The following is a 26701-nucleotide window of genomic DNA, read 5'->3' as shown; positions in this document are numbered from 1 at the left end:
GTCTCTTTCATCATAGCAAAGCTGCTCGGAATGTTCTTGTCTTGTTAGGCCTACATGAAATGTCCAAGAGTTTGAGCTCACGATCCACACTCACAAGGACGCACTTTTAATAGCACTTAACTTAATGAAAGCAAGGAGATATCACATATCTCCTTAGAGGTGATATCTCCTTGGTTAAAACAGTAATTCAAGAAGATAACTAATTTATTAATACAAATCATTGTGCAAAAAATATTTGTTGCATTTTTTTAAAAAAAGAAGTAATCGAATACAATAAAGAAATCTAATATACCTACAGGAAAAGCTACAAACAAAAGAGATAATTTTGAATAAATAACAATACGTATGTACATTTTACACAGAAATGTCTTGGCAAACAATGACTGATATATTCTCTTTGAGTGTACACAAAGCGGATCTTTCGTTGGGAAAGAAGAAGTGATGCGTTCTCTGCATGTAGCCATCAGTCACTGGTAAACTTAGATTTTCGTTAGGTTACTGTTTGTAATATCCGAAATGGTGGATATTTATCATCACATTGGCGAGAATACTCTGTATTTCACTCAGTGCTGCAAACTGGAACGGGCATTCTCTGGGAGCTTAAGTTTCCTTTATAGGTCTAGAAATAAGCCATTCGAAACAACGTCAAAAATGTTTCCCTATTCAGAATCTAGCACATAAGGTACGGAGTGCCAAGGTCTAGATACAAAATTCAGATAATTTATATTTTCTCTCTTCGAATAATATAGAGCAGATCTTGGATGTTGTTTGAAGGTTTGCATGGTGGCATGTACAATTGCTGATGTGGTTTACGGTACACCATGTGGAGTGTTATAGAAGCAGTGGATAGAAGAAGAGAGGAAGTGGATAGGCGAGAAAGTGGAGATTTTGAGAATAGAGTATTCTTTCTTGAGAATAGTCCTGAAAAGGACTGTAAACCAGAAGGAATGTTGAGTGAGAACAGTTTGAGTAGTAGAGCTGATGAGGAGATGCTGGCTTGCGTCGGCGAGTAGAGATGATGAGTAGTAGAGAGACTCGACGTTTCGGACAGGTTGACTGTCCGTCTTCAGGAGTGAGTGTTCGCTCGGCGTGCGGCGGTACTTATGGCGTGCGTGCGGACGTGGGGGAAAGCTCTAGGCCGGCGGTCACGGCGGGTTGACGTCGTAGGTGGCGCTCTGTGTGTGGGTCGGCGGTTTTGGCGGGAAACGAGTGGGCGTCGTATGCGGACGTGGTGAGTAGACGGCGGCATGAGTTACGGCGGCGTGTGTGTGTGTCGGCGGTGTGTACATCAATGGTGGCGTTCTGTGCGTGTTGGTCGGCGGACTCGTCGGGTGAGCTTCGGCGGGAGTGAGTGGGTGGCCTGGTGTACGGATGAGGTGTTGGGTCGTCGGCGGAGGTTGTAGCGAGGTGTCGGTGGCGGTGGTTAGTGTGTCGGCGGAGTCCCTGGTTGAGTTGGTGATGCAATCAGACTGCTGTGTTGGGTAGGAGGGCTCGGTGGAGTGACGGTGGACGGCTGGTTGTTTGTGGATCGGTTAGAAGTTTGATGGTGACGTAGGATTGGGTGCCAGATGCTGTTGATGTGGAGGCCAGGGTCTTGAGGCACAGTGTTGTGTTGATGTATCTCAATGGCTTCCCTGACCCTTCTGGTATTCCAGTGCCGGATGTTGGTGATTAGGTGGCTCCTTTCCCATTCTATGCGGTGATTCTCTTGTTGTGCGTGCTTGACGATGGCGGATCGGTCCCAGTCGCTGCGTCGGTGGTGGGTCTTGTGTTCCTTGAGTCTGGTGTCGAAGTCTCGGCCGGTTTCCCCAATGTAGACTTTACCGCAGTCGCAGGGGATCTTGTAGACGCCTGGTTGTTTGTTGGATGGGTGCTTGTCCTTATGAGAGTGAAGGATGGAGTGTAGTTTTCGAGAGGATTGGTGTCTGACGAGGATGTTGGCAGAGTGAAGGATGCGTTGTAGTCGGTGTGAAGTCTTGCCGATGTAGGGTAGTACTATGGTGGCGACGGGCTTGGTTTCGGATGGGTTTTCGGTGCTGTACTTATCAAGCTGTTCTCACTCAACATTCCTTCTGGTTTACAGTCCTTTTCAGGACTATTCTCAAGAAAGAATACTCTATTCTCAAAATCTCCACTTTCTCGCCTATCCACTTCCTCTCTTCTTCTATCCACTGCTTCTATAACACTCCACATGGTGTACCGTAAACCACATCAGCAAGAGCAGATCTTGTTACTCAATATGGCAAAAGTAATTCCCGAAGTGTCGAAATCTAATAATCTCCATATAATGTGAGCCAACATATTTCAACATTTTAAAAATAACGCAGTGCTTCTATGACTATATAGTACCTCAAGTAATGTTGATATCCTCATCCAAGAAAACAGAAGTGGCACTAGAAACAGTCCTACCCTAGTTTATCAGGTTTCATTTTAATAGGTCGACTGTCTAGGTTAGAACTAATAAAAAGATCTAAGGAGTGGTCATCTTTGGACTTTGAGATTCTGGTGTTGATCCTTTTTGTGGTGACAATTCAGCGTTTCCGGCGGCCTCGTTCAAATGTTTCTTTTCGTGCAAGCGCATGTGGGCACTCTGAATGAACGTCGCGTTGCAGAACCTGCAATTATACGGCCGTACTTTGGAATGTGTGCGCTCGTGAATGCGCAGATGACTACTTTGCATGAAAGCCTTGTCGCAAAGATGGCACTTGTAGGGTCGCATCCCGGTGTGTATACGCTCATGCATGTGTAGATGACTACTCTGACGGAATGTCTTCGGACAGAAGCGACACGAGAACGGACGCACCTGAGTGTGAATAAGTTCATGCTGTCTCAGATGGCTACTTTGAGTGAAACGTTTCCCGCAGAGTGAGCATGCATAAGGTCTGTCTTGGTTGTGAAGACGCATATGAATATGCAAGTTGTTGAGCTTTGAGAATACTTTGCCACAAAGGCCACACTTATGATCAAGTACTTGCAAGTTCATATTGTGAGTCTGATAATGTTTGTCTAAACTAGACAGTTGACGAAAGACATCCCCGCAGATTAGACACAAATGGGCAGTCCTGCATCCTGACGGGCCTCCCTTCTGAGTTTGGGAACGACGACCTACATAGGAGTGAACATTGAAATCTGCTTTTGGACCAATGGATGGTGACTGTCCACTAGGAGAGGTCATACCACCCCGTGAATTGTGTCTTTTAACATGCTCTTGAAGGAGTCTTTCATTTATGAAAGACTGGTGACATACTTGACACTCATGATCTCCGCTCATCTGACTACTTTGTCTCTGTCGCATCAGAGTCTCATGTACTTCGACATGACGTACAAGTGCATCCACGTTGTCAAAGACGTCACCACACTCCATGCAGGAAACATTGTTGAGGTTTCTAGTCGGACTTGGCGTCTGACTTGTGGCTACTCTTGGTGAGCTATGTTCTACTGCTTCCATATCATCGGGGCCACGATAGATATCCTCAGAGCCATACTGCTCAGCCTCATGTTGTTGGACATGCTTTAGGAGAAGATCTATGTTGGCAAATGTTACCCCACACTCGACACAGCAACAGTTTTCTTCCGCTGTTGACTGCTTCTGTTCAGGAAGCTGAGGATAATACCCTTCTCTTTCATGCCCGTCTCTATTGGTCTGGTAACAAAAGACCTGAGTAGAATGAGACATATCGCTGGTACCATCAGAAGATTCTTGAATCACGGAAAACTGATCATTCGCGTCATCAGTCTGAAAAGAACCTGGGATTTCTCCCGAAGAAGGCCCACTTTCTGACGCCTCTGCAGCTCCATCAGAACCTCTATCACTCCGATTCATGTCATTAAAAGTGGTATCTGTAGTGTTTGTGTAGAAATTCTGAGAGCCCTCTTCAACCCTTGATCGATTTTCGGATGATTCATTGCCTTCAGAATGGTCTCCGACATTAACATCATGCCCTTCATCCATGCTGTTAGTACGTTATTCGTCTCCACTTGATTAAGAGAAGAACCTTGGGGTATATCCGAAGTACCTGCATAGTATGAAAGTGAGAGTCGGTGTAAGCTTATAATAGGTAAAACAAAAATCATTCCAGAAGCACTTTCACGATAAAATTTTTGACGTTTGAAAAAAGGTCATAAAAAAATCTGCCCCTCTCCCCACCCCATTACCTATTAGTCTAGGAGCCAGGGGGGCTTTATTCAGAATTTTTGGTGGGGGAAGGTTTGACAAGCTTATCCGGGGTAAAATTGTGCGCTGATTCCAAAAATGCCACTCTTATTGACCGTACTCACGCCATTTTGGTCATTTTGGCCAAATTTTGACCAAAAATGACCATTTTGACCACTCTTTGGAAAATGGTCCCTTAACAGACTGCTTTTGTAGCCACATGCAATTAAAAGGGTCTATCTTAAGTAAAAATGCACACAGATTCCAGCTAAAGTGCTTTCATTTGCCAAATCACAATAGCAGTGGTCATGTTGGCCATAATTTGGCCAAAAATGACAATTTTCATGATTTTTTGGCCGAAATGTGTTACAAATATTGATCAGAGCTACGACTGGATGTTTTTAGAAATCCACATTTATTTTCAAAATGTGCCCTGGATCATAACCATCAACCTCATGTAATTTATTCCGTCAGTTTTGACCTATGAGGGTCATTTTGGGTACTTTAGACATAACTGACCATTCGCGCAATTTGCATTATTAACTGTTCAAATAGGCAGGAAATTGAGGTCTTCAGCATGCTTTTTCTTCTTCCCTTATGAAATGAGAATGCATTTATATGTCCTTCATGTGTAAAATTTTTATGCTGATTCCAAATATATCAGTCATAATAACCCTATTTAATAGCTTGTGGTATTTTTGACCACTTATGGCCCTCAAAATGGCCAATGACATCAGTTCATTTTACCCCCAAATACTTCGAACGTTACCAGAACTATTACAAGGTGTGCTGCGACACCTAACATTGGTGTGTTAATCCTTTAAATTGAACATCTCACAAAGTATTTTGACCTTATGTAATATATTCCATCAGTTTTGACCTATGAGGGTCATTTGGGGTACTTTATACATAACTGACCCTTCACGAAGTATTGCATAATAAAGTGCACATATACATGTAGGCAGGAATTTGAGGTCTCATAGCGTGTTTTATCTTCTTCCCAATATAAAATGCAAATGCGTTCAAAAATCCATCTTGTGTAGAATTTTATGCAGATTCCAAATATATCAGTCTTAATGACCCTATTCAATAGCTTATGGTTATTTTGGCCACTTATGGCCCTTAAAATGACCAATGACATCAGATCATTTTACCCCCAAATACTTCGAACGTTACCAGAATCGTTACAAGGGTGTGTTGCGACATCTAACATTGGGGTGTGTTGATCCTTTAAATTGAACATCTCAAAATTATTTTGACCTCATTCCATCAGTTTTGACCTATGAGGGTCATTTTGGGTACTTTAGACATAACTGAACATTCGCACATAGGCAGGAATTTGAGGTCTTCGGTGTGTTTTATCTTCTTCCCTTATAAAATGGGAATACATTTAAATGTCCATCTTGTATAGAATATTATGCTGATTCTAAATATATCAGTCTTAATGACCCTATTGAACACCTAATGGTCATTTTGGCCACTTATGGCCATAAAAATGACCAATAACATCAGTTCAATTTATACAAAATACCTCAATGTTACCAGAATCGTTACCAGGATGTGCTGTGACATCTAACATTGGTGTATTATTCCTTCAAAATGAACATTTCAAAACTATTTTGACCCCATGTAATTTATATCATTAGTTTTGACTTTTGACCATTTTGGGTAACTGACCAATCGTGCAATTTTGCATAGTAACTGTGCAAATCGGCAGGAATTTGAGGTCTTCAGTGTGCTTTATCTTCCTCCTTTATAAAATGGGAATGATGCATATGTCGTTCTTGTGTAGAATTTCATGATGATTCCCAGTATGTCAGTCTTAATGACCCCATTTAACAGATTATGGTCATTTTGGACACTTTTTGGCCCCAAATGACCAATACCATCTGTTCAATACTTCAATTTATCCAAAAATACTTTGAATGTTACTATAATCTTTACAAGGGTGTGCTGTGACACCTAACACTGGTGTCTTAATCATTTAAATTGAGTGTCCCAAAAATATTTTTGACAACCTTGGTCATTTTGGCCAGATTGTCCCCTGCCCAATGTGTATACTAAATTAGCCTATAGTGAGGAGACAATTCAGGATTGTGTTAATATTAGCATCAATTATTGTTAAATTGGAAAAGTTTGAAAGCTTTAGGGTGAAAATCAATGCAATGATTCCATATAAATCAGTGTTATTGGCCGAACTATTGGACTTTGTGGTAATTTTGATCACCTTTCCTCAATAATTTCTCGTGACCACACAATTATTTGATTTAAAAAGGGCTCAAATGTTGCTTAATATTATTTTCAGCTTGAGCTACTACACCAATAATCAAGAGTTTAATGAATGTGATAAAAACCTTTACATCAAGTACACATAAGGTTGTTTGACCATGCACTTTGGTAATTTTCATGATTTTAGGCACATTAACCATTTTGTAATTCATGGATACGAATTCAAGAATGATGTTAGATAGGACATATTTCAAAAACTTTCTGCACCAGATTAATACAATGATTTAGAATATATCAGTCTTAATGACTACTTAGTGGTCAGTTTGGTCCCTACAATTAGCAATGACAATTACATGTATCAAAAGTATTCCAATGTTCTTGCTCTATATTTTTGTAAGATTTGTTGTATCAATCATAATCAATGACAAATTATTTAATTCAATATGATATTACTAATAGTACATAATCAAAATGTGACCATTTTGGCCACTTTGACCGTTTATCCAATGTGTGAATTTTGAAATAAACATAACTTAGCAGCAATTGTAGGTCTATGAACATGATGAAATGCGTTCAATCCCTTTTCATGGGAAATATTAAAGGCTCACCTTGAGTAAAAATTGTGCCAAATATCATGTGACTGTCTACTGTGGCCCCTTTGATCACTGTATGTTCCTAAATAGCCATAATTATTTTCCTTCTTTAAACATGTTAAAGTCAAATTGTACTGAGAATCATTACAAAGCAAAATAGGTCACAGTGAAGTTCACAAAGAGTTTTGACTATCATTCATTTTTACAATCTTTGTTTTTTCTTGTACAGTGATTCACAAAGCTCACATTGGCATGATTGGTGAGCAGCAAATTTACCCTTAATTCTTTTGAAGACGTACTGGGTAATAAAATACATTCTCTATATGAAATTATTCTCTGTGCCGAATTTTGGTCACTCTTTAACAATTTAGGGCAAGTTTTCCACTTTCAACTTTACCAATCATGCCAATGTGAGGTCGTGAAACATACAAAATGGTAAAGGTAATAAAAATGCACCATGGTTAAATCTATTCGTGAAATCCACTTTGACCAATAGCTTTGTAATGACGCACCTTTGAGTTCAGGATTAGTGCCTTCCTCTAGAATATAGTTATCTGTATAATTTAAATAAAAAAGGAGGGAATGATGTTATGGCTACTCAATGACCATACAATGACCAAATGGTGAGGTATTTGGCACAATTTTTTACTCAAGGTGAGCTTTTGATATTTCCAATCGAAAGGGATTGAACGCATTTCCACAATTGCTCCTGTCATGTTTATTTACAAAAGTCATACATGCGATAGTCAAAATGGCCAAATTGGTTTCAAAATTTTGATAATGTGCTATAGTATTAGTCATATCATATTGAAATCAATAATTGATATAATACATCTTATCAACAATACGGAGCGACAACAACATTTGAATCCTCTTTGATACATGCAAATGTTATTGGTCATTGTCGGGACCAAAAGCGACCAAAATGACCACTAGCTCATAAAATGGTCATTAAGACTAATATATTTGGAATCATTAATCTACATTAATCTAGAAAAGTGCTAAAATGTCTCATTCCTGAATTTACTGCCCCATATATGTGAGGTTTTCATAAACATTTACTGTGTGGTCAAGGTGGCTAAAATTATGTAAATGACCAGTGCTATGGTCAAACAACCTTATGTATGCACGATGTAAATGATTTTATCACAATCATCAACACTCTTCACCGATTGATAGCTCATGCTGATAATGATACTGACCAGCTGCATTTGAGCCCTTTTTGACTCATCAAAGCATGCAAGGTCTCTTTCTTAGCTGATCTCTCCACTAATTAGAGATTCCTAGGGTCCATGGTCACTGGTCAATATTGAGGGAAACGTGGTCAAAATGACTACAGGGTCCAATAGTTATGGTCTGTGTGGAATAATTTCATTGATTTCCACCAAGAAGCTTTCAAACTTCCCCATTTAACAATAATTGATGCTAATATTAACGCAATCGAAAATTTCTCCTCACCATGTTCGATATCACCTGAATTAACATACACAATGAGCAGGGCTGGCCGGGGGGTCAAGGTGGCCAAAATTTTTGGCGAGCTTGACCCCCCGGTCAGCCCTGCTCATTGTGTATGTTAATTCAGGTGATATCGAACGCCCAAAATGACCAAGGTAGTCAACTTTGGGGATGCTCAATTTTAAGGATTCATTCACCAGTGTTGGGTATTACAGCACACCCTTGTTAACATTCTGGTAACATTCGAAGTATTTCTGGATAAATTGAACTGATGTTATTGGCCATTTTAAATAACCTAAAGCTGTTAAATAGGGTCATTAAGACTGATATATTTGGAATCAGCATCACATTTTACATAAGATGAACTTTTGAATGCATTTCCATTTTATATGGGAAGAAGATAAAACACGCTGAAGACCTCAAATTCCTGTCTATGTGCAGTTTATTATATGCAAAACTGCGTGAATGGTCAGTTGTGGCTAAAGTACTCCAAGTGACCCTCATAGGTCAAAACTGATGGAATAAATTGCATAAGGTCAAAATACTTTTGAGATATTCAATTTCAAGGATTAATACACCAATGTTAGGTGTCACAGTATGCCCTTGTAACGATTCTGGTAACATTTAAAGTATTTTTTGATAAATTGAACTGATGTCATTGGTCATTTTAAGGGTCATAAGTGGCCAAAATGACCTTAAACTGTTAAATAGGGTCATTTAGACTGATACATTTGGAATCAGCATAGAATTCTACACAAGGACGTTTAAATGCATTCTCATTTTATAAGGGAAGAAAATAAAACATGTTGAATACCTCAATTTCCTGCCTATTTGAACAGTTAATAATGCAAAACTGCGCGAATGGTCAGTTATGTCTAAAGTACCCAAAATGACCCTCATAGGTCAAAACTGACGGAATAAATTACATGAGGTTGATGGTTATGATCCAGGGCACATTTTGAAAATAAATGTGGATTTCTAAAAACATCCAGTCGTAGCTCTGATCAATATTTGTAACACATTTCGGCCAAAAAATCATGAAAATTGTCATTTTTGGCCAAATTATGGCCAAAATTACCACTGCTATTGTGAGTTGGCAAATGAAAGCACTTTAGCTGTAATCTGTGTGCATTTTTACTTAAGATAGACCCTTTTAATTGCATGTGGCTACAAAAGCGGTCTGTTAAGGGACCATTTTCCAAAGAGTGGTCAAAATGGTCATTTTTGGTCAAAATTTGGCCAAAATGACCAAAATGGCGTGAGTACGGTCAATAAGAGTGGCATTTTTGGAATCAGCGCACAATTTTACCCCGGATAAGCTTGTCAAACCTTCCCCACCAAAAATTCTGAATAAAGCCCCCTGGCTCCTAGACTATATCTACATTCGCAATTTTTAAAGGTATAATGCTCGAAATTATACCCAACGACTCCTAAAGAGAACGGGCAGCTCTTAAAAGTCATGTCCATCTCTATGTACATTTTTAGCACAGAACCAATAAGATGTTTCATGACAACTATCATAATAATTATATCACACATAAATAGTTATACCCGCGAAAATCGTTAATTGAAAACCGTAAGAAAATATTAAGAAAAATTATACTAATATTGAAGCTCTTCAACATTTTCTATTTCATTAAGCTCTTCAACAAGATAACGACGCCAGAAAATCCTTCAAGTCAACTTTAATATCACTCATATTATATATTATTCCGAATCTATAGAAAAAGAAGAAAATAGAAGATAAAAAGTATTTTAAGAGGAAGTAGAAGAAGTAGAAAGAAGAAACAACAATTATTTTATGGTTCTGTGACTTATTTACTATTAACGTAACTTTTGATAAAGTTCGTGATGATGATGATGATGATAATGATGGAGATGATGATCCCGATAATGATGATCATGATGATCATAAATGGTCATGCTATGATGAAGAGGGTGATAATGATGAAGAAAAAAAAGATTGAAGAAGATGGTGATGATGATGATGAAGATGAAGATTATTATGATGATAATCACCCGTATGATAAAGATATAGTATGGGGACTGTTTTCGAGAACCATTGCATGTACGATAAAGAGAAGGGACCAGTGGGGAGATGGAATGTACGTGTGTAACAAGTTGACTGTCAAACTAAAATGGGACAAACCTACTCATCAAGCATAAAAATAAAGGCTAACTGGTATGCAGACGAATTTTATGCTCGTGATTTCGGTGCTCACCAAGTCACCGGTGTCAACTCAATAAAAATTGTGTTTATAGCTAGACAAGAGCAGTGGCAGCATAAAGGGGGGGGGGCGCAGAGGCCATTTGCCCTTCCCAGTCAGGATCGTAGCCCCCCAAAAAAAATAATAAATAAATAAAATGTTAAAAAAATATGACATCTGAAAAAAATAAAGTAAACGCTGCCATGCGCATCCTAATCAAGCTGTAAAGTGCTCCAAAACAGCACTTTGCACTCTTTTGAAAAATTTCTCATCTAGTCATGCTTATCTCCCTACAATATTAATCACTAATATAAATCTTTGAGGTCATTATATAAAATTCAAAATTGCACTCGCATTGGCTGTTGATTGAGATAAATAAATGATCGGTTCAATATGATAATGTGGGGCTTAACAATCCAGTGATAGAGTCGATATGCAAAAAATATTTTCTTACGATTCGAGTTTTAATCATTTGTTTTAGCGAGATACACATCCTGCATTTTCATAATACAAAAACGTGCTGTATATCAAAAATTTTCAGCTCGCGCTACGCGCTCACATGTATTGGTTATTAAAGGTCAAGTCCACCTCAGAAAAATGTTGATTTGAATCAATAGAGAAAAATCAGACAAGCACAATGCTTAAAATTTCATCAAAATCGGATACAAAATAAAAAAAGTTATGACATTTCAAAGTTTCGCTTATTTTCAACAAAATATGAACGAGCCAGTTACATCCAAATGAGAGAGTCAATGATGTCACCCACTCACTATTTATTTTGTTTTTTATTGTTTGAATTACACAATATTAGGACCTCCTTGCCTGAAGCACAAAATGTTAAATAATGGAATTCCACGTGTACAGGGAGGAATGAAACTTCATTTCACATGACAATGACGAGAAAATGAAAATATTTCATATTTCATATAATAAAATACAAAAGAAATAGTGAGTGAGTGATGTCATCGGTTCCCTCATTTGCATACCGACCCCGGGGGGGGGGCACTTCCATTCACAAGTGGATACCATGCGCGACCATGAGGTATCGATAATCACCCTAAACACGTAATTTCCATATTCTGAAAATGCACCCCTTAACAAGTATTGGCATGTGAAACCCTACCCTTAACAAGTATTGGAAACAAAACGATACTCTTGGCAAACTTCCCTGAAATGAACCCCTAAACAAGTACAGGAATGTTTTATTGTTACGGGTCCTTCGGTCGTCCACGTACGTGAACCACCTATAGGCTATGTATCAACTCAGTGGAGCCCGCCATTATAAAAGCCCTCTCGCGGTAGGTCGTCAAGCAATCTTGTTAGCGACGCATGTGAGCACCGTTTTGCTCACTCTCCAAAATGTATGCGATATTAAAATCCTAAAAACTAATGGAATCGTTAAAATTTAGTAAGGCTATGAATACTTATCATTTACATTGACTATCAGTGTATCAACCTATATCAGATTTACAAGCAAGTGTGGATAAGATTTCGAATTACCAGTAGTTTTGATGAGTGATACAATATGCCAAAATTTATAAAAATATAGCGTAAATTTCATATAGCATTTCAAAATCGTTATTTTCAATATCTTCACAATTTTTCATTGTTTTAAAAAACATCTTATTACTTTAACTATAATTTTCCCGAACTGATAACGTTGGTAGGCTATTTTCTCCATCGCTTAAAATGGAATGTCGGGCTTTCGAAATCAGGTTAATTTTTGTTATATTTCTAAAAGAAAATCGTTAGATTCGAGCTACTATACCATTGTTCTCCCGAAGAAGGGTTATCATCTCATAATGTTGTGTAAATGATACATAACAATAAAACTTACGAATGTAGCAATCCATGTTGGATAACATTTTTCAGTATGAGTTTCGTAATGAAGAGAAAAAATAGGTTCATTCTTAGCACGCGAGCCGCAGAATAATAAATTTTAGCGTGTGCAGACAGGGCTGATCACCCTGACTGTCCGTTCGGATTATCCAGTCCGATACCGCGTCGGGTTGTATATTCCACGTACCTTTTCCCCTTGCGATGACCACTGTGCAGTTTTAGTGTTTAATTTTGATACTCAATCTGTGAAATTAATAGTTTACCGATATCTAAAAATGCTTGGAATATACCTGACACATAAATTATTTCATTTTCGGTAATTATTATTTCTTTCCTGAATTACAAAAAAGTCAAACTGCCTAGTGTCAAGAATGTGTAACATTGACTGTATAAAATTACAACATTATCAAGGTTTGGGAAATATCTTGTTAAGTTTGCCCAATGTCATCAGTATCTCACGGTATATGTTAAACAGAAAATATAGAACAAGTGTATATTTTGTAAATTCCACGGCCACCTATACCATCATGCGACATATATGAAACCGACGTGCATGGCCGCCGGGGGGGGGGGTACTCAAATTATTTTAAAATCAAAGTAATAGCAATTTTATAGATCTGCAATATTCCTATCCATGCTCTCGTGATAATGACTTAAAATCATGGTGAGTTGCAATGGGGAGGGGTCGATGAGGGATACTGAAAAGGACCAAAATGAGATTGCAGGCCGGTAGAAATAAGAGGGGCAAATATTAATAGGTTAGTTTTATTGGAGGAGAGCTTGACCATAACAGAAGGGAAGGAATAATATGAGACGGTTGAAATTTAGATTGGGAGAGCTGATCTTTGAGATATAAAATGTCACAAACACAAAAATAAAAAAAAAGAGAGAACAGGGAGATAGGAGGAAAAGAGAAGCTCTTGCAATAAAATATATCAAACAGGCACTTGTCTGAGGCGAAAGTGAGTGATGATAACTTATTCCCGCCCCCCCCCCCCTCCCTCCACTCCCTAGTCAATCTTGGTAGCAGAGACACCGAGAAGATGATTGATGAAAAAGGGGCTAATGGGACCCGCAGAAAAAAATCAGTAATCTTGAACAGGACAGCTTCAAAACTTATAGTAGGATCCTCATATTGTATAGAATTATAATTATGATAAAAGGTAAAATTCCACGATAAACAACAGGAATTAAAGGGGAAGTTCACCCTGACAAAAAGTTTGTTGTAAAAATAGCAGAAAAAATAATAAAAAATATTGCCGAAGGTTTGAGAAAAATTCATCAAATAATTAAAAAGTTATTAGATTTTCAATTATCTGATTTGTGACGTCATATGCGAGCAGCATCCCTACATAGCGAATGGTAAAAAATCAATGAAATTTCATTTTCTCAGAAAATTGAAAATGGTTTTCGCTGTACCTTTTGTATATCAATAGACAAATCATTTCACATCCGATCGTGAATAGAAAACAAAATTAAGTCATAAGGAACCATACAAAATATGAAATTCATGCATTTTATATTACATAACACATGGGGCAGCTGCTCGTTTATGACGTCACAAATCCAAAACTTTGAACTCTAATAACTTTCTTACTTTTTAACGGATTTTCCCCAAACCTTCACCAATATTTTTTACTATTTTTTCTGCTATTTTTACAACATAGTTTTCTTCAGGGTGAACTTCCCCTTTAATATTAGAAAATAAGGTTATTTGAAAGAGAGTGGGAAAAGGACCCCCCCCCCTTTCTCCCGATCCGCTTGAGACACCTGAACCCGGCTCCCGGCCCTTCCTCTTCTTCTGTATATACCATCTCTTTAAGTTCGTGAGGCGGCCGTGGAATTTACAAAAAATACAGTTGTTCTATATTTTCTGTTTAACATACAGTGAGATACTGATGACATTGGGCAAACTTACCATGATATTTTCCAAATCTTGACAATTTCTATCATGATTCTTGACCTATAAGATTGACGTTTTGTAATTCATGCAGGAAAGAAATAATAATTCTCGAAAATGAAATCATTAATATGTGTCAGGTATATTCCGAGCATTTTTCGATATCGGTATTTCACAGATTGAGTATCTAAATGAAGCACTATATAACTCTACAGTGGTCACTGCAAGGGGACAAGGTACGTGGAATATACCACCCGACACCAGTATGGGACTAGATAATCCCGCGCGACACAAAAAGGGATCAGCCATGTCTGCGCGCGCTAAAAATTATCGTTCTGCGGCTCGCGTGCTAAGAATGAACTTGATTTTTCTCTTCATTACGAAACTCATCCTAAAAAATGTTATCTAACATGGATTACTACACTCCTAAAATATATTGTAATGTATCATTTACACAACATTATGAGATGATAACCCTCCTTCTGGCAAACAGTTGGTATAGTAGTTCGAATCTAACAATTTTCTTTTAGAAATATAACAAAAATTAACCTGATTTTGAAGGCCTGCCATTTCCTCATAAAGCAGAGAAACAGTAATCTATCAACGTTATCAGTTCGGGAAAATTATACTAAATGTGATAAGATGTTTTTTAAAGCAATGAAAAATTATGAAAATATTTAAATTAAGGATTTTGAAATGCTATACAAAATTTACACTATATTCTCATAAATTTTGGCACTTTGTATCACTCATTAAAATTGCTGATAATTCGTAATATAACCGTCACTTGCTGGTAAATTCGGTATGAGTTTGTACACCGATAGTCAATGTAAATGATAAACATTCATAGCCTTACTAAATTTTAACGATTCTATTGGTTTTTAGGATTTTAATATCGCAGACATTATGGAGAGTGAGCAGAACGATGCTTACATGCGTTGCTAACGGGGTTGCTAGGCGCGAAAATCCGATTTAGCTCCGCCCACTTTTTACACTGAGTTGGAGGGATTCACGTACGTGCGTCGGCTTTACCTTATTTGATTTAGTACGACCCCACCTTTTACATCTCGCGCAAATCGGACTCTAAACACGTAGTGCTGGTTGCAAAAAGGATATCCTTTATAAAACATTTTAATTTTGTTTTATCATCTCCTCAAATTAGACCCTAAACACGTAATTTTCCTAGTGAAATAGATACCCTTATTTCATTATTTTTGTGTTTTTGACACCCTTATCACGTTACGTACGTAACGTGCCCTATCGTGAAAAAGACATCCTTTATACGTGTTTTTTTTTGGTCGCGCATGGTATCCACTCGCCAATGTAAGTGCCCCCCCCCCCCCGGATACCGACCAAGATGTGCATATAACTGTTTTGTGAAATGAAGCGAAACTTTAACATGCCATAACTTTCTTATTTTACATCCGATTTTGACGAAATTTTTAAGTGTTATGTTTGTTGATTTTTTCTCTTTTTATTCAAATCAAGTTTTTGTTGGGGTGGACTTGTCCTTTAAATATCCATCCTGTTTATGGTCACAAAACATGTTTAGAACGTCCTCTTATCAGGTGCGGTTCGGGGGGGGGGCTTTGGGGACTGACAAAAAAATCGACCACAAAGAACGATATATGTATGTATATATATATATATAGGCCCTATATGCATAGCCTGTATAATGCAGTATTCAATTCATGTCTATTATGTGATCTTTTCAATTCAATTAATTTTTTATATGGTATGAATGCGGCAAGTACCAAGAAATAAATAATGTTAAGAATCGTCATTTCATTAAAACAAAAAAGATAAATCAAACGTACTTAAAGCAAATCTCAAATTAAAACAGAAACATAAGGATAAAACAACAAAAACAAAAATAAATAAACAATCAAACAATACAAAACCAAGTTAAAGAAATCAATAATTGCTTAGTAATTTATTTCATATTGTCTTCTAAAAGTGTTAATAAATTGTATGTTGACAAGTCTAAAGTATTCCATAGTGAGGGATAGTATGTCGTCATTTGAAAAGGTTCATCTGTGGAATTTGTTGAATGATCTAGTAAAGTAATTGTGTTTGCATTAATTGAGAACATGTTCATTAAATGGGGTGAAAGACTATTCGTGTGGTATCGATGCATAATTGAAGCAATTTGAATCTTGGTAATCTATCTGTACGTAATGATTTAAACAGCAAAGGAGTCGGGGCATTATAGTCCGGGTTTTTTTTTACATATACGGCTTGAGTATGTGTTACCCCAAATAGAATTGCAATATGAAAGACGAGACAGAATATCATCATTGATTGTAGAGAGTAAATAATATAGGTACATCACATTTCACACGATTTAAGATTCCAATAAAACGTGCTTTTTTAACAGAAATCGAACTTACTTATTCCAACATAAATTGCTTAAAATCACCCCTAAAAACTTAACGGAATCATAAAAAATGCAATTGAGTTGCATCCATATGAATAAATATGTCAGTTTGATTATACTGCACACCCCTCTTTTTATCAAATAAAACGCTTTGGGTTTTACTTGTATTGAAGTAAAGTCTATTGCACTTAAACCAGGTAGAAATTTGGGCAATATTTCAGCTAAAGTAGTAATGTTATCATGAAAGGCAAGAAGTGACGTATCATCGGCATATTCGGCATACAATATAAAATTAAAATTGTCACTATTCAATTTGGAAAATTTTGTCGCTCGGTCTCTATACATGCTCCCTCCCCCCAAAAAAAATCTAAATGCAAAATACATTAATGCGTGTATAGGAAATCAATGACCTTCTGCAATACATTGTCTTACTCTCCATGATCTCCCTAACTTCCGCACCATAAATATAACTATACTAAACTGTAGTTATATTAATAAATTTATCCAGGGACTTCGATCCCGGGGGGTGCACAGTGCCCCGCCCCCACACTTTTTAAAGCACTGAATAGGTACCCCTTTTTACGCATCAAACGTGCCCCATCACGAACGTGTACTGTGCCCCTTTCACCTGAGGACACGTTTTATGCCGTTTGCAGGGCCCCTTTGTCTTCTTATGGGTGCCCTTTCTCCTGCCCCTTTTTACCCAAGAAAAGGGCCCTGGCGTGCCCCTTTCATCTGAGAAGGACCCGTTTTATATGTTAGCAAGTGCCCCTATTTGGCCAGTCTATATAGAGTTCCTTTCTTCTTGTTATGATGACGATGATGGTGATAATGATGATGATGCTGATGATGATGGTGGTGGTGGTGGTGGTGGTGATCAAGTGGTGGTGGTGCATGGTGATGATGATGATGATGATGCTGACGATGATGACAACGGTCTTAATCATTTTGGTGTGATTGAAATGACCGATGGATATTATGGTGACTAATTATTTTCATAATACGAGCATGGCTCTGAGAATCGAAGGTGCTGAAACAATATTTCCTAGGGGTTCTAGGACAATCACCCCCGGACAATTAACCCCCGGACGACTACCCCCGGACAATTACCCCCGGAGGACAATTACCCCCGGACAACTACCCCCGGACAATTACCCCTGAGGACAATTACCCCCAGAAAATCCTCCCTTCTCTCCAGCATCAATGTTAGAATAAAGCGGGACCCATTTTAAGTTTTGGTCGGTGGCACAGGTTTTTCGAAATATTTTCTACTATATCTTACGTTCATAATTTTTTCTTTCTCTTTTATGTTGCTCTTTTTCCTGTTCTCTCTCTTTCTTTTTTCCCTTTTTTTTGTTTAGCGGCGCCTTCTGCATCATGAAAAATGGGGAGGGGGTCTTGCACCCGAAACCTCCCGTTTGGCTATGCACATATTCATCAGAAAATGTGTAAACTGGCCCTCATACTAAGTTTTCATAGATCAATTGAACACGATTAGTCATAATAATCACAAATGCTGAATATCTCTGATTCCAACTGATCTGATTTTTTTAATATTTATTTTGGGTTCAATTTCAGGAAAGAAATCAGGCAAATAGATAAAACGTAAAAAAGACAACTTTAAAGGTAGAAATGTATTGAAAGTCGATAACGCAACTATCAGCACTAACACTGTCAAGTAGGACCTATAATCCTGTTATTTTAAAACAATTCAACTAACAAGAAGCTAAAAATTATGAAAAAATTGGTGCGCTTTCCAGTAAGCTAAAAAACTTTATGCAAAGATAACACACACAAGAACACCTTGTAATTTTACCATTTAGGCCCTAAATGGTAAAATTACAAGGTGTCTTCTGTGTATTATTCTTGGATGAAAGCAGCATTAAAGAAGGAAATTAAGTACCAAAATTACTAAATTGTAAACTATATGACATAATCAAAAACAGTGTTTTTTCTAAACAAATTGGCAATCATAATAGTAAACAATTCGTTTAAGGTGCATTTTAAGGACGGTTTGTAAGAATTTATAAAGAAGTAGGCCTATGCAAATCAAATAATGCGACCGAACAGCGTGAGCTGAAAATATTAATATTTAGACCTAAAACGGACATTTTACAGAGCACTTGAAAAAATCAATTTGTCAATTGAAAAATAATGAAAGCTCGATATCCGAGATGAAATATGTTTTGTATATTGACTTAAAAACTTTTTAAGCTCCATATTAGCCTATATTGAGCAAGATATGAATCTCATCGAAAAAGCAATGTGAGCGCGCAGAGCGAGCGCGCAGAGCGAGCTGAAAATTTTTGGAATTGCATGTATATATTTTAACCTGAAAATTGACTATTCGGGGCAATGTTTGTGAACCTGAACAAGATGCGTATGTAACTAGATAATTACTGCAAGCGCAAAGCGCGAGCAGAAATTTTTAATATGGTTTCTGGCTTGATCGAAAAGGGACCTGTTAAGGAGGTTTTGCAGTTATCCATTAAAACGTTACATATTTCAACTATTAAATAATGCGTGCGCGAAGCGCTAGCTGAATTTCTTTTGACATTCTGACCTAACAAAAATGACATTCTCAGCACTTTTTGTAATCATTAACGGTATAGGTACAAAACCAAACAATTGATGCGAGCGCAAAACGCGAGCGGAAAAAAATAATTGAGAATTAAGACCTAAAAATGGCACACTCTAATCATGTTTTGTAAATCATGAAAAAGAATGGGTAATTTGGTATCTTCCTACATTAATTATGCGAGCGCAAAGGGCCATCTGATCTGGACAATTTTAGCACGTTTTGAATAAAGATGAAGCTGCAAATCTCAATGTTGTGCGCATGTTTTAGAGTTAGACAGAATCTGGGCATTCTGATATTTTTATCACGAAAATCAATAATGCAAAATACTTGATATTCCTGAATGAAAATCGTGAATTTGAGCACAATCGTATCGTGTAGGGAAATTGTGAAGTGGATGTGGAAAGCACTTAATAAATGATGCGAGTGTGAAGCGCGAGCTGATATCTTCTTTATTATTTTGACCTAGGACCTGGACATTCTAGGTCTAAGAACATTTTGTCATCATATGAAAATGATGAAAACTTTCTTATTCCGCATATGAAACTGTGATATTGTCGATATTCTTTCCTGAAAAGGGACAATTTAGTCATTAAGAATTTATGAAAATATTGTTATCATATTTATTAATGTAATAAGCCTAATGACTGAGTGAAATGTGTTGACACTGAAGCCTAAAAACTGGATATTTTAAGCACTTTTGTAATCATGAATAGGATTTGTGAGTTTATATATTTTTAACAAAATTGCGAGCGCAAATCGTGAGACGAAAGTTTTGGTAAATTGTCATAAAATAATGCGATATATTCACACCATAAAATGGACATTAAACAGAGCACTTAAAAAATCAGTTTGTAAATCAAACAAAATAATGAATAATGTCCGATCTGAAATATGCTTTGTATATCGACTTCAAAACTTGATATTTTAAGCTACATATCAGCCTATTTAGCAAGATATGTATCTCATCGAACAGGCTATGCGAAAAATTTACTATAGTGACATGAAATATATTTTAAAATCATTTTCCAAGTCTTTCCCTGACCTTTTTTTCCACTCGTCTCCCTCCTCTTATTTTACCTCTTCTTTTTCCTCTTTTCTTTCCCCTTCTTTTTCTTTTTTTCCATTGTTTTTGCTCTGCCAAAAGGAGGGGGCGGGCCCCTCGCCCCCCCCCCCCTCCTGGATCCGCCTATGGATGGAGCTCACTTTTACAGCTTTCTTACGGCGTTCGTTTGATTCCAAGATACTCGAGTACTTCTTACGTCAAACGTACGGCCGACCGACGTAAGACTCTGTGCACTCCTTTTGTCTCGGGGGTTATTGTCCGGGGGGGGCAATTGTTCCCGGTGGTAATTGTCCTCGGCGGTAATTGTCAGGGGGGGGTAATTGTCCTCGGGGGGTAGTTGTCCGGGGGTAATTGTCCGGGGGTAATTGTCCTCGGGGGTAATTGTCCTCGGGGGTAACTGTCCTCAGGGGGTAATTGTCCGGGGGGTAGTTGTCCGGGGGTAATTGTCCTCGGGGTAATTGTCCGGGGGTAGTTGTCCGGGGGTAATTGTCCGGGGTAGTTGTCCTGATCCCATTTCCTAGGGGTGCTGCGTGTATTATTCTCCATTCTCCAGGCAGCACCCCAGATATTCTGGAAGATGTGTAAAAACGGAAAAATGTTATAAAAATGACCTTAATTTCGTAATGACTCCTTTTTCTTATTTATTTCTATTTATTATTATTATCATTACTATTTTTTTTGCTTTTTCAAATTTCTCGGGACCAATTTGTTCTGCATTTTGTAGTAAGACCTTTTTTTTACTTTTCAACTTTACATCAGCACCCCCAATTAAAAAGAAATCATTCCCAGGGCCCTGAACATGCACGAGTGTAATTAATCATTGCAGATGCATGACAATAATGATGATGATGATGACTGCGTTATTTTCGAAATCATAGAAACACTAACTTACAAAACAACATTAATATTTTGACACGGTTGGATAGCCCATTCCAGAGCTATTTAGCATAACAGCTCTATTCTTCCATGGGGTTCAATATATCATAATATACATAAACGATGGTATATAGCAAAACATAGTCATTACATAAAATACAATTTCAAACCAAATCTAAATTTATTATTCTACGGTTAAAAAAATATACCATAGACCTTCTGTGATAATGCCTCCCCCTTAACCCACCCATCTAACTGTTGATACCTCATGATGATGAATGATTGATGACGGTAATGATATGGTGATGACAATAAATAATGATGCTGTTAGTGATGATGAGGTTGATGATGAGAATGGTGATGATGAAGATGATGATGATGATTATGATGATGATTATGATGATGATACTAATGATGATACCAAATACCAATGATGATGATGAGAAGGTAAAGGAGGATGAGTATGGTGGTAATATGGTGATGCTGCTGCTGATAATGATGTTAAAAGGGATGATAGGAGAGGAACATTGAGGAAAGGTCTATTTTTTTTTTAGATTTCCATTTCCACAAGTTTTGATCAAAGAATACTTGGCGGGGGAAACTGCCCCCCCCTCCATGTTTTTTTTGTCATTTTCGTTTTTGATTAGAGGCTTATTGATGGTCCAAAGTCAAATATCTGAAGGAAAAAATACTATCTGAAAGAATTAGAGTCCCTATCAGGAAAACATAACACTTGCAATTAACATATCTCAACTTCGTACTGTGAATTGATAAAATTTAATACAAAAAAAATATTATTTTAAACAGCTTTACTGTTTATAACCCCCCCCCCCCCAATATAGGTATGAGATCGAAAAACTAAATTTTTCCACTTTATCTAACAATGAATTAAAAATTTAGGTTCGATTCAATCCAAACATTTGGGCCCGAATTACAAAACCACCTTTGTGAATTCGGGCCTAAGTATCTGCATGTGATATTCATTGTACAGAGAGCTGATTTTTTTGGGGGGAAAAAAACTATATACATACCATATTCAAAATGCAATACCAAAAGATAATTTTAAAAAGCTATGAAATTCACTTCGTTCATTCTATTCATCAACGAATGTCGGTTTAGTTTTGTTTTTATTGTTGTTAATTTAGCCGGCCTTATTGGCTTGGGACCGGTGCGGGGGTATCAAGGCTCAATTCACCACCTCCAACTTTTTTCAGTAACTGTGTATATAATATATAGTATAATAAACGTGGAAAATGCGATTTGTTGAAATGATCACCCCCCCCATCGCACACCGCATTTAAAAAAAAAACATATCCCCCTCCGGATTACTGATTTGCTATGTTCGGGGGAGGGGTCACACACTGTCTGTAAAAGTTGTACCTTCCATATTTCTGCATGATGTCATTTTTGGAAGAAAGCGCGTAGGCGCGATATCTCAGTCAGTACACAGCAAAAAGTGTGGTGTTAACGGGTGTACATAGAGGACCACACCAGTTATTTTACACCGTTGTTAAACTGACAGTGTTAACACCTATAGGTGTTATTGCAACACATTTTGTTGTTACATCTACATTCTTTGGTGTTATGTTCAATTTCTAGGGTGTAATTTTAACACCTCAGGGTGTGGTCCTCTATTAACACCAGTTGGTGTCAGTTTTAACACCGCAGTTTTTACAGTGTAGAGAGCTTTGGTAAGGCATTTAAACCCTCATTATCAGGTCCCTCGGACAGGACCTTATCACGCCGTTGGTCCTCTGGTTGCTTGCTTTCTTGGCAATCAGGTAAAAATATCACTACCATTTACCATTTAACTTGGAGCAAAGCTATATACATCGAGTCAAAGGGACTTATTTTGTGTATTTCCAATCAAACGAGTTCCTTATACACTCTAAGGGACTGTGATCAAAATGAACATTCTCTCTTGTTAATATGGGATAATCCAATATAAAAATTTTGTTGATTTTGACCATTTTTCTCGGTCGGACACTACAAAAAGAATGGTAATTTTGACCAATCATTTTAAAGGCTACAATATCTGGGCAATGGCGGCCTATATTTATCATAAATATATAGATATATACATGTATATAGTAATGAAAAAATCTATATGCCTATAGTATCTACATTTATGAGGCTGCACTCTACAAGCTCCGCTTTTTTAGCAGCCTCCTTCACTCCCAACCTGATTTTGATTATAATTATTGTGACCTACATAGAAATTTGCTATTTATTGTGTTCCTGCATGTGCTGTACTCGACCCAGGTGAGGTAAATGGGTACCGGCAGGAAGTTATTCCTCAAAAAGCTGTGTGCACCTGAATAGGTAGCCTAGCTTAGTCGGGTAATAATAACAGCAGGGCCCGCTGGGAGAACAGTTTTCGGAACTGAAGTGGCTACCCTAGGTAAATATACCTCTATTTTTATTATTATTATTATAATTAATATTATCATTATTATTATTATTATTATCTTGTTATTATTATTATTATTATTATTGTTATTAATTTGTATATCAAAATGGATGAAACAAGTTGTAAATGTTGTAATGGAAATTGACGAAATGAAACATGTAAGCGCCCCCCCCCCCAAAGAAAAAAAACGAGGAAAAAAACACACGAATATCTATTTGAACGCAAAGTAGGCCCAATGACAAAGTGGACTGCTTACCTGCTGCAATATTGCTTGATATAAGTCTAAATCCCTCTGCTGCTGTGTTGATCACAAATAACAATGATACGGCCTTCTAGTATCAATTGATTATATGCTTTCGATAATCATGAAATAAACTTGAAACTTTTGTCTTCTGATGATAGGGTGGTCATGTAGTCAGAGAATCCCGTCCAAAAGACTTCAGAATGATGACGATTCTGCTTTGTGCACTGATCAACCATAACAAATTGGCGGGAACCAAACCTATAGTGCGTGTTCTCTATCAGAGAACAACGATGATAATAACGACGATATAGACAAAGACACGAAACCCCGTATGCAGCAGAATCATACAATCTGCCAGCACGCGACCATAATATGTAGTTGTATTTTGTACCGTGTGTTCCACACAGCCTTGCTTCAAATGATTTTAACGACGGTGTGAGCTATAAATAGCGTGCATGATGATAGCGATGATAATGCACGTACGTGCAAAGCGCCAACTTAAAGTGTTCCGCCATCTTGCTTGTTGGTTGCCGATAAAATGCGCATTTTCAGATTTTTTTACGCTCTGTCATTATCCATGACTGAAACATTGACCAATCAAAAACTAAGATTCTATAAGAAATATGAATATTCATTAACAAAAGTATAAACATAGATAATTTAATTTTATGTGAAATTTAAACACAATTCTTCAAAATTGGGTTAGTTTTATGTCTGTAAAATGACCCTTAAAACCAAAGTTTTTTTTCGAAAAAATAAGGGTTTTCCCAAGTTGTCATGGTAACATGGCCTGAATTACAAAAGCTTAGCAAACACTTTATTTCAGTGATCGAGGATGTATTTGTTTACGGTATACGTCTACAAAAGTTATAACATTTTTTTCCAGACCATGGATGAACTTTCAAAAAGAGATATTTTAGGCAAGTTTTTACGATTTCCGGCAATTTTCTGACATAGGCATTTTCAAGACATAGTTTTTACAGAATTAGAAGAAGACATCATGGATTTTCCTAATTATCACGACGGATATGCAACTTACTTGTAAATAAATCAAACAAAGTCTATGATTTATTTTCGATAATGCAAAAAGAGACATTCAAGTCTCTGATTGAGAGCCGCAGATTTAACATTCGCACGGCGCAATGGTAACGTTTTCGCCGAATTCGTTGGGGCGAAAACACCAAGCGAGCCGTCCCACTCACCAGTCCCGAACGCTGCGCTGTATGTTTGATGATATATCTGGTGCCATTTCGTGCTTATAAATTTGTTTTTTCTACAATGCCACTATCTCATTAAAATTATTTGTCATGATAACATTGAAAATATTATCGTTTAATGGCCCAAAGGATCGACTGTAATAAAATACACTTTGAAATATTGTCAGAGAGTGATTAGTTAGGTGATATTTATGGTCAGAATTTAGTCATGGCTTCGGGTGAACTTACGCGAACGCGGTCACTTGCTCACGGGGCGAGTCGGCCTGGCAATTTGGTGGAGGGCCGTTACGTGCAGTGCAGCAAGAGCAGAGTTGGGGAGTTAAGTAAAAATACTTTGAAATAAGTAATCTGCAACTATTTTTTGTCTTACTCTTATCCCTTTAGATTAATTAGATAAGAGATTAAAATTCTAAAAGATTAAATCCAATTTTAGACAGTGGCAGAACAGAGTGGTGCTTTATAATTTAATGGGGGGGGGGGGGGGTCGTGCATATGCCCCCAATTCAGAAAAAAAAGAGGAAAAAGAAAGAGAATCTTGTGAACTTGTTCAATTGGATTTTTGTTACCAAAACATCAAAATTATGCTCATGTCGGTTGCAACTTACTAAATTCTTTTTAAATTTTGCCTGATCGATACGCCATATCGTGTATAACCCCCAATTTTTTTTCGCTCGTTCATGTCGTTACGCCACTGATATAACAGCTAGTTTATGCCAACATTAATTGGTTGCGGGATCAATTCAGCTATAGCTAAACATTTATACTTTATGCCTGTTCAACTTCATACAGGTTTAGGCCTGTATTTATGAGATATTTTTAAGATCTATGGGTGCCTTCATTATTTTCATTTTCAATTAAAACAATTATTAATTATGTATTAATTTAGTATAAACCTCCATGATACATTTTATTGTGTTAAATCGTGCCATTTCTGTTATATTAAGCCCTTGTAAAAACATGCTCAGTAGCAGACCCCCTCCCATATATAAACACAATATAAATGTATATAAAATGAATTGACCCCCCCCCCCGGCTTCCCTATCGAGGACAAAATGAAAAAAATTCAAAATAATTGACCGCCCCCCTTTGACGAGGCAGCTGTCGGTGGCATGATGTCTTCTTTGACTTTTTTGCGTGTAAAAATAATACTGAAGAAATATAGGGGCACTCTAAGTGTCCCCCATGAAAATCAATCTGGATCTGCAAGTGCATGGGGCTGCGCCCTCTCCAACGTCATAACTTCACCATGGCTCCGTAACACAAAGATTAGCGATCAATCTCTAAATGAATTGGCTAATCAAGATCAATGTTACACGTGCATTTGTCGCAAAATACTGACTATGAACCAATCAGAAGCGTTAATTCTTTCATTTTTGCTATTCATCGTAAACCTTTGTGTTACGGAGTCCATATGTTTACGTCCTAGCTCTCATATTTTTCATCTCCCTGATTTTTGGAAGAAAAAAAAACAAGGCGAAAGAAAAGAGTGAAATAAATCCAATACGATTAATCACAATTTGAGTTTTTTTAAAGAATTATACTTTATTAAATTCTACA

General features: G+C 37.3%; 2 protein-coding genes across 2 annotated transcripts; both read right to left on the bottom strand.

Annotated features, from left to right (window-relative positions):
* Nucleotides 1-1423: 1423 nt before the first annotated feature.
* On the bottom strand, nt 1424-2429 carry LOC121432203. Its single transcript, XM_041630059.1, has 2 exons — nt 2410-2429; nt 1424-1925 (listed from the first exon to the last, which is right to left on the bottom strand). The coding sequence occupies exons 1-2, from the start codon at nt 2427-2429 to the stop codon at nt 1424-1426; spliced, it is 522 nt and encodes a 173-aa protein (XP_041485993.1).
* LOC121427294 (zinc finger protein 816-like) lies at nt 2227-24397 on the bottom strand. The gene is made up of 2 exons (XM_041623634.1): nt 23940-24397; nt 2227-4016 (listed from the first exon to the last, which is right to left on the bottom strand). Exon 2 carries the CDS (start codon nt 3950-3952, stop codon nt 2471-2473), a length of 1482 nt encoding a protein of 493 aa, XP_041479568.1. The 5' UTR covers nt 3953-4016; nt 23940-24397; the 3' UTR covers nt 2227-2470.
* Nucleotides 24398-26701: the final 2304 nt, after the last annotated feature.

Source organism: Lytechinus variegatus, chromosome 1, assembly GCF_018143015.1.
Source record: "Lytechinus variegatus isolate NC3 chromosome 1, Lvar_3.0, whole genome shotgun sequence".
Taxonomy (NCBI): domain Eukaryota; kingdom Metazoa; phylum Echinodermata; class Echinoidea; order Temnopleuroida; family Toxopneustidae; genus Lytechinus; species Lytechinus variegatus.
This window is presented reverse-complemented; position numbering and strand designations above follow the sequence as displayed.

Bases quoted from the DNA above. Each gene is read 5' to 3' on its own strand.
- LOC121432203 (XM_041630059.1), bottom strand. From the start codon at position 2,429: ATGAAACCTGATAAACTAGG. The intron at 1,926-2,409 runs GTAGGACTGTTT...CATCCTCGTCAG, and splicing joins ATGAAACCTGATAAACTAGG to ACACCAATCCTCTCGAAAAC.
- LOC121427294 (XM_041623634.1), bottom strand. From the start codon at position 3,952: ATGGATGAAGGGCATGATGTTAATGTCGGAGACCATTCTGAAGGCAAT.